A 7720-nucleotide genomic window follows, 5' to 3' on the forward strand; every position below is an offset into this window, starting at 1 on the left:
ACCTATGGTGGAGTGATGCCACACCGAGGACGGGATCTGAGGAATGAAAGACTTTATCAAGTTGTAAAGGTTACAGTCCCAAAGGTCAGAACAGGGTGCGACTGTGACCTCTGACCTTTTCCCTATAAAAAGTGATGTTAAATTCATTCATATCAAGTCACTATCAATGTTGTAACGTTGAAGTTCCTGTTTCTAACGGACTCTTCTGTTCTGTCTTCTGTCCTGGTTCTGGTTCTGGTTCTCAGGAGCAGCTGCAGAGAACATGCTTGGGTTCAATAACCCTTCAATGTTGTAACGTTGAAGTTCCTGTTTCTAACGGACTCTTCTGTTCTGTCTTCTGTCCTGGTTCTGGTTCTGGTTCTCAGGAGCAGCTGCAGAGAACATGCTTGGGTTCAATAACCCTTCAATGTTGTAACGTTGAAGTTCCTGTTTCAGGGTGCCTCTTCTGTTCTGTCTTCTGTCCTGGTTCTGGTTCTGGTTCTCAGGAGCAGCTGCAGAGAACATGCTTGGGAGTCTGCTGTGTCTCCCTGGGTCAAGTTCAGTTCTGCTGGATCCTTATGGCTCCACCATCTCAGAGACCACAAGTGAGGCCTGGAGCGTGGAGGTGCTGCCCAGTGACTCGGGTACGACACACACACACACACACACCCATACCCATGCTGTGATGATTGGACTGGTCCCTGGTTTGAAACCCTTTGGAGACCACCTTCTCCTCCTTCGACTTCCAAATAGAAACCCTTTGGAGACCACCTTCTGAAGAGACTTCGTCTTAGAATGTATTTTTACTGTCGACTGTGCTTCAAGTGTTCCACGTGTCTGGGCTCTCTGTCAAATGAACTTGTTCACCGTTTCAGCGCGGGCGGTGCTGAAATGACTCGCTCCACTGTCTTGATTGCTTCTTGTTCCGGTTGCTGCCCTTGTTCTGCTCCCTGATTGGCCTGCTTCATGTAGAGCGCTTGTTTCATGGCTAGGCAGCAGAAAACTACACTCTGAAGAGCACTTCAGCAGCACATTATTACTAACGAGCATGCAAATGGGTACTGCTGCTGGTATGGAGCCTCTGGGTTCTGCCCAACGGCCCTGGTGGGTAGAAAAAGTATTGGCCCTCCTGGTTTTATGGCCGGCTTTGGCAGTTCTGAGGCGTTCTAACGTATGTTCTGTTGAACCATAACAATCATCGACCACAGATGGCTTCATCTGAAAAAGTCTCTGCTGTTTCTGAAACCATTTGTTTGCAGAGGCCCAAGACCTGAAACAGGAGGAGCGTCTGCAGGAGCTGGAGAGCTGCTCAGGAGTGGGCAGCACTTCAGACGACACGGAGGTCAGAGAGGTCAGCTCCAGACCCAGCACACCAGGCCTCAGTGTTGTTTCAGGTGCAAATCTAAACACATTCTTTGTTGGTCTTTTCGTTGCGAAAGTTTGGTTTTTGATTCCAGAGTCCTTTTTGTCTTTTGCAAATTTAAAACTCATTAGCTGGCTGGGAGTTTTGAGTTGTTCTCCTGTGTTCTGTGAAGAGCNGGTCATGTCGCTGGGAGGGTTATTAACCAGTGCAGGGGTCAGTGGACATTTTTCTCTGACATCCAGGTTAATGCTGCTTGTCTTTTTGTGCGGACTCAGGTGGACTTTTTTATGTTGACATGCATGAAGTAGTGGGCTAGATTAGGAAGCCAGCGGTGATGTTCCAGGCCCAGCTCGTACGACTATGTCCCCTGGGAAGTGGCCAATGGATGGTCTGCCTCTGATGATTACTCTTATGTGTGTCTTTCTCTGAACCCAGGGGAGCTTACGCTACCAGTTTAGACTTCCCACGGGGCGACAGTCTAAGTTGGGCATACAGAACAGGGAAATGGGAAAAAAAAAAAAAAAAAGGTTGTGCATGCATGTTCTCATTCCTGATTGAGTCCTGAAAGCTGAGGCCAATGTTTTGTTGTGTTGCCACAGGTATTAGTACAACCTCAGAAGACATCCCCAACAAGATTGAAGACCTGCGGTCAGAGTGCAGCTCAGACTTTGGAGGAAAAGACTCTGTGACCAGTCCAGACGGAGAGGAGTCTGGCCACGGTAGGAACATGTCAGAGACCTGCAGTGACTTCTGTGCCTCTGGTCTGTATGTGCCATCAGGCTGTGCTGGCCACTGTTGACCAGCAGGTGACTGGAGGTCTGTCTCATCACCGTGTAGTGTATCATTTTGGTCAGACTTTGGCCTACTTTTGTAAGACTTGAACCAAATAAAAAAATAAATCAAATATATACAGTATATATGTGTGTGCTCTATAAATCAAATATATACAGTATATGTGCTCCGTATCTTATGCAGCCGTTGTTTGTGTTTCTGCAGGATCACACCACCTGACTTCTCCACCCTCACAGGCCGAGTCCTTGTTGGCCATGTTTGATCCCCTCTCCTCTGCTGAAGGTGTTTGTTCTTTAGATTTCACTTCATTCTCATGACGTTGTGGCCTCTCCTCTCAACAGTCACATCATAAATGCAGAGAAAATGTCCATATATATATTAAAAATCCTAGTTTCCCGCTGCTCCTCACTGTGTCTGAAGAGCAGGTGGAGGAGAAATACTGCTGCTGCTGCTGGTGGTGGTGTCTGTGGCAAGGTGAAGGGATGACAGGTTGAAAGACCTCACCCCGGGCTCTTTGGCTCTGTCCCCTTGTCCCACTGTGCTCATGGCAAGAGTCTGCCATTGGACGTTTTTCAGGAGAGAGAGTCTACCCTTGGAACAGGTGGCCTCGCTCCACCTCAGGCTCCTCCCCCACCAACATCTCTCTTTAGTACTTTCCTCTTCATGTGTTTGGTTCTTCCTCCTGTTCCTCTCCATATACTGTATGAACATTCACAGTACAGGCGTGTACTCACAGTAGTGAATACTTCTTCTCAGGCTTTTCAAGCTGATCTGATCAAATGTGTTTGAACCAAATATGTATCCAGGCATTCATTTGGTTACACGTCCATTTTCTTTTTCTGAACTGTTTGTCCAAAATCAGGCTCCTCCACTGGAACTATAGTGAGACCCAAAGTCCATTACGCCAGACCCTCTCACCCTCCACCTGACCCTCCCATCCCTGAAGCCAGCGCCCTAGGGCAGGAGACTCGCCACTCTCTCTTCGCTCCTCACTGCCTGGCCCAGGCCGAGCTGGAACACAAGCAGCGCCACTCGTTCCCTGACCGGCTGGTCCGCAGTCGCAGCTCTGACATCGTGTGCCCGGGCCGGCGGCCTACGAGTGACCCTGGCCTGAACCGACGGGTAGCGGTCGAAGATCGTGACCCAGCGGGCGCGTTCGCCTTAGGACCTTCGTCGTCCCCGAGCAAGGACTCCTTGAAAGGAGAGGTAATGGTCTGCACCAGAGCTGTCTGTCCCTGCTGTCTGTCTGACGTGCTGCTCAGAACCAACAGCCAGTTCACCATTTTGACACTTTTTGTTCAAAGGTCGAGGAGAGGAAAGACAGTGATGACGAGAAGTCCGACCGCAACAGGCCGTGGTGGAAGAAGCGTTTTGTGTCAGCCATTCCCAAAGGTAAGCAGACAGGTCTTTGTATTCAGGTGGTCTTTGTATCCAGGTGGTCCAGGTGGTCTTCCAGGTGGTCTTTGTATCCAGGTGGTCTTTGTATCCAGGTGGTCTTTGTATTCAGGTGGTCTCCTCAGAACTGAAAAAGACAATGAGCCGTGTGATTGTAGTGCCGTGTTGTTCCCTGCTGTGTGACATCGTCTTAATCACCACTGACAGGAAACATCACACTTTAACAGCAGAGTAAAAACCACTCCGTAACGTGAGAAGGAGAGCGAGGTCCGTGTTTCTGATGTTTCTGGTTGTTTGAAGTCGCTCCACTCTCTTGGCTCATGTCTCACTGGCTGCAGATTTATAGAGACGTTCTAAAGTAATCAGTCAACGCAGGAGTTGGAGCACAGTGGACTGCCCCTCCACCCCCCAGCAGTGCCGTCAGCCTGTGTCTAATGGTCGTTAGATAGAGCTCCATGTCAGCAGCTCTGATGGACGACTCGTCTGTTGTTGCTCTTCTTCTGTCTGTCTGTCTGACTGAAGTAAATGATGCCTTTTTTAAACTGGCCCGTTGAACGTCCGTGCTGTCTGTCCTGTTGCGCTGCATGAGGACGCGGTCAGTTGCTGCAGACTGACAGCCTGTGTGTGAAAGGCCATCTCTGTCTGTTGTGTTCCTCACAGTTCTGTATTGGACGGCTGAGAGTGATGTCCCAGGTAACTCCACCCAGCTGTTCTTCCTCAGCTAGCTTGGCTGGCTGTGTCTCCCATGTTGCTTCGTACGTGTTGCCTCAGAGCTTGTAGAGTGTGATGTCACATCCTGAAGCTGGGGACACACTACTGTACACACAGGTGTGGAACCCACTGGTCCACAGTAATACACTGACTGGATTCAGTGAAGAAGAGGGAGTCATCATCACTCCTCTTCATCACTGGTTATGGCAACAGTCAGTTGATCATCCAACACTGACGGACGTCAGGCTTACTGACCTCAGCTAGTACAGACTAGTCCCAGACCAACTGGGAATTGTGGGAAGAATGTGGTCATAAATGTGGTAGTGTGTCCTCAGGTTGAGCCTCATCCATGTTTGTCCTTGATTTGTACGGAGAACATTTCCTCCACCCACTGTTTACCATCTAGATGATGGTAAATGTCCATCACACCTCCACCCCTCCTTCAGCTCAGATGTTCATGCTCACATCACTGCTGGATACAGTGTGACTCCGCCCTCCATCAGGCAGCAGTCCTTCCTTTTCCTCACTCCTGTAGGGGGCGTCATCCAGCTAGGGTCCAGGAGTGAAGAGTCTGGGCCCGGGGTCTTCTACTACTTCAAGGAAATACAGCTGCAGGTACTAGAGGTCAGGTCAGGTCTGCTGTGGTTGGAGAGATCAGGTACCAGTTCTGTAGGGGGCGCCCTTTCTCTGTCTTTAAAGTGATAATGGTGGACATCCACTGTCACTGTGCTGCCATCTGCTGGTTACATGTTCTTGTCAATGTTTTCACTCTTTTGAACATCCACGAACTTACTATCTATGAAGTACAGCTTGTACTCTGTGTACTGCTGTACTACACTAAAATCAAAAGTCCCAAATAAGAGCGACCAGATGGACGTGAACATTGTGCCTTTAATGAAGTCATGATTTATTCATGGTTGAAGTGACTCGCTCACTCATTCGTCACCGCTGCAGCTGTGTATTCCATCAAACATCCTGCATTGCTGTTGTTGGTGTCAATGCAACCGTTTACGTTGAATGAAGTTGCCGTCAACAAATGAGTCCTGGTCAACCTGTCGTTCTTCTCTGATGTTCTGTGTTCCTACCACGCAGCTCCAATAGCAGCATTTAGAAAAAGGGACAAACTGGAGAAGGATGATGTCTCCCAGGAGCGTAGTACTCCTCAAGGTCAGTCCAGCTCTCTTTAACTGCCCTCCCAAACGGACAAAGCTCAACCTCTAATGCCCCTCCTCTGTTGGCTCGGCAGACGACCTCATGGTCAAACAGAACAGCCAAGCACAGGCAGCCGAAGACATTCTGGACAAGTACAGGAACATCAAGAGACCGAGTCCAGGTGATGGCGCTGCAGCCAGCGCCTCCTATGACAGTACAGGAGGTCGGTACAAATCCATGTTTACGTACATTTATTTGGAATATTGCTGTGATTGATTATTGTTTTTTTTCCCCCAAAGATCTTTGTGTTGAAGAACACTTGCACGACTCTCCAAGAGAAGACGCTCTGCAGAACATTTCCACGGATGATCTCCCTGATTCAGCCAGTCAGACAGCACAGCAGCACGACTCCAAGTTCTCCTTCAGGTTGTTCACTGTTTACGATCTCACCCTCTCATCACTACACGTCTTAGCCACTGGGGGGTGTCAAGCAAGAGTTTGGTTTTTCTTGTAGTGATGCAAAGAAGAAGTTGAGGTTGGCGTTGTGTTCTGCTGACTCTGTGGCGCTGCCCATCATGGCTTCTGCAGCCACACGGAACGGCCTTCCTGACCACACAGATCCTGAAGGTACGACGGGGGGGATTTTCTGTCTGCACTCACTCACTCATTAACAGGCCAATAACATGGAAGCACGTCAGCAGCCACGTGATCCTAGTAACTGATCTGTCATTAGTTCTATGGTAGGGTCAGGGTTAGGGTCAGGGTCAGGGTTAGGGTCAGGGTCAGGAGTGTCGGCAGCTTCACGTTCATTAGTTCTATGGTAGGACACGGCGTCTTAGACTGTAGTAAATACCGGTGGTCTCTGTCCAACCTCGGTGACGACACAGCGTCAGTACTGAGTGATGTTGTGTACGAGGCTAACAGTCGGACCATCAGTCAGTTTGGTTGATGACATCATCAGCTTCTTCTTCATCCTTACCTGTGACCGCTGCTGTCTCTACGTCACTCTTCTCTCTGGTGTAGACAATGAGATCGTCTGCTTCCTGAAGGTCCAGCTAGCAGAAGCCATAAACCTCCAGGATAAGAACCAGATGGCCCAGATCCAGGAGACCACACGCTGCGTCAGCCGCTTCGATGCACGCACCTGCAGGAAACTGCTGGCTGCCATCGCTGAGGATTACAGGTAGAACTGGTGACCTGGAAAGAGGAGACATTTTGGAATTGTTTAAGCACCGGTGAAAAAAATCCTCTCCTTCAAAACGATTCCAGGAAGAGGACTCCGTACATAGCCTACCTGACCAGGTGTCGTCAGGGTCTGCAGACGTCGCAGGCTCATTTAGAGAGGCTCCTGCAGAGGGTGCTGAGGGACAAAGAGGTCGCAAACCGCTACTTCACCACCGTATGTGTCCGACTACTTCTTGAACACATGGAATCCAAGATGCTTGATTTTATCAAAGGTATGAGCTCCCTCTTCCTGGTACTGTCTGACTTTGATACTGCTAAATATGAAGTACTATCAGATGAAAAACTGTCCCTCTGGAGTAAACCTTAAACCTGCAGTACTGCGATGGTTACAGTTGTAGTGCGTACTGTACGTACCTAATGATTTAAACAGAATAAAAACGTCAGACATGTACACAGTATTACTCTGTATACAGAGTAATACTGTGTATACTCTGTATACTGTGTATCTGATCTCACAAATTAAACCAACAACAAAACTGAAAGAAAGAAATGAAGACAAAACAGATGAAGCCAAAGAATATTAGCATAATATTTAGCATAACTGCTGTAGTACAGTGACGTAGTACAGTGACGTAGTACTACTGACGTGTACTCCACCCTCACAGCGTTCCAGGTTTGTACGGCAGCAGATGACAAGACGGCAGCAGTGGAGGACTTTCTACGATACTTGTACGGAGCGATGGCCCGTGATGCCATTTGGCAGTACGCCAGCGAGGACCAGCTGCAGGACGCCCAAATGGCCATCGAGCGCAGCGTCATGAACCGCATCTTCAAACTGGCCTTCTACCCCAACCAGGACGGAGACAGTCTCAGAGACCAGTGAGTTACACTCTTTTTGTTGCTGCAGTATTACTCCTGGGGTGACCCCTGTGGTGACCCCGACACGGATAGTTAACCCCGACCCCACGTCCTCTTGGAGGGGCTGGAGCCCTACTCTGAGAACCAGTGATGTAACAGAAACAAATCTATAGTTTTCCTCCTGGTGACAGGTTTCATGGAAATGATCAGACTTAAAACAAAGACTTTAATCTTCACTGGTTTCACTGGTCAAATACATGTCCCAATACATGTCCAAATACATGA

At 48.9% G+C, this 7720-nt stretch overlaps 1 protein-coding gene across 1 annotated transcript in view; it reads left to right on the forward strand.

The window, feature by feature from the left end:
* gapvd1 (GTPase activating protein and VPS9 domains 1) overlaps positions 1 to 7720 on the forward strand; it is a 20057-nt gene that overhangs the window by 11061 nt on the left and 1276 nt on the right. The window contains 13 exon segments of the mRNA XM_025053232.1: positions 486 to 623; positions 1239 to 1373; positions 1942 to 2061; positions 2339 to 2416; positions 2997 to 3340; positions 3439 to 3526; positions 5333 to 5407; positions 5487 to 5615; positions 5692 to 5818; positions 5907 to 6019; positions 6416 to 6575; positions 6662 to 6849; positions 7243 to 7456. Coding sequence (XP_024909000.1) covers positions 486 to 623; positions 1239 to 1373; positions 1942 to 2061; positions 2339 to 2416; positions 2997 to 3340; positions 3439 to 3526; positions 5333 to 5407; positions 5487 to 5615; positions 5692 to 5818; positions 5907 to 6019; positions 6416 to 6575; positions 6662 to 6849; positions 7243 to 7456 — 1909 coding nt within the window.

Source organism: Cynoglossus semilaevis, chromosome Z (assembly GCF_000523025.1).
Source record: "Cynoglossus semilaevis isolate Cse_v1.0 chromosome Z, Cse_v1.0, whole genome shotgun sequence".
Classification (NCBI taxonomy): domain Eukaryota; kingdom Metazoa; phylum Chordata; class Actinopteri; order Pleuronectiformes; family Cynoglossidae; genus Cynoglossus; species Cynoglossus semilaevis.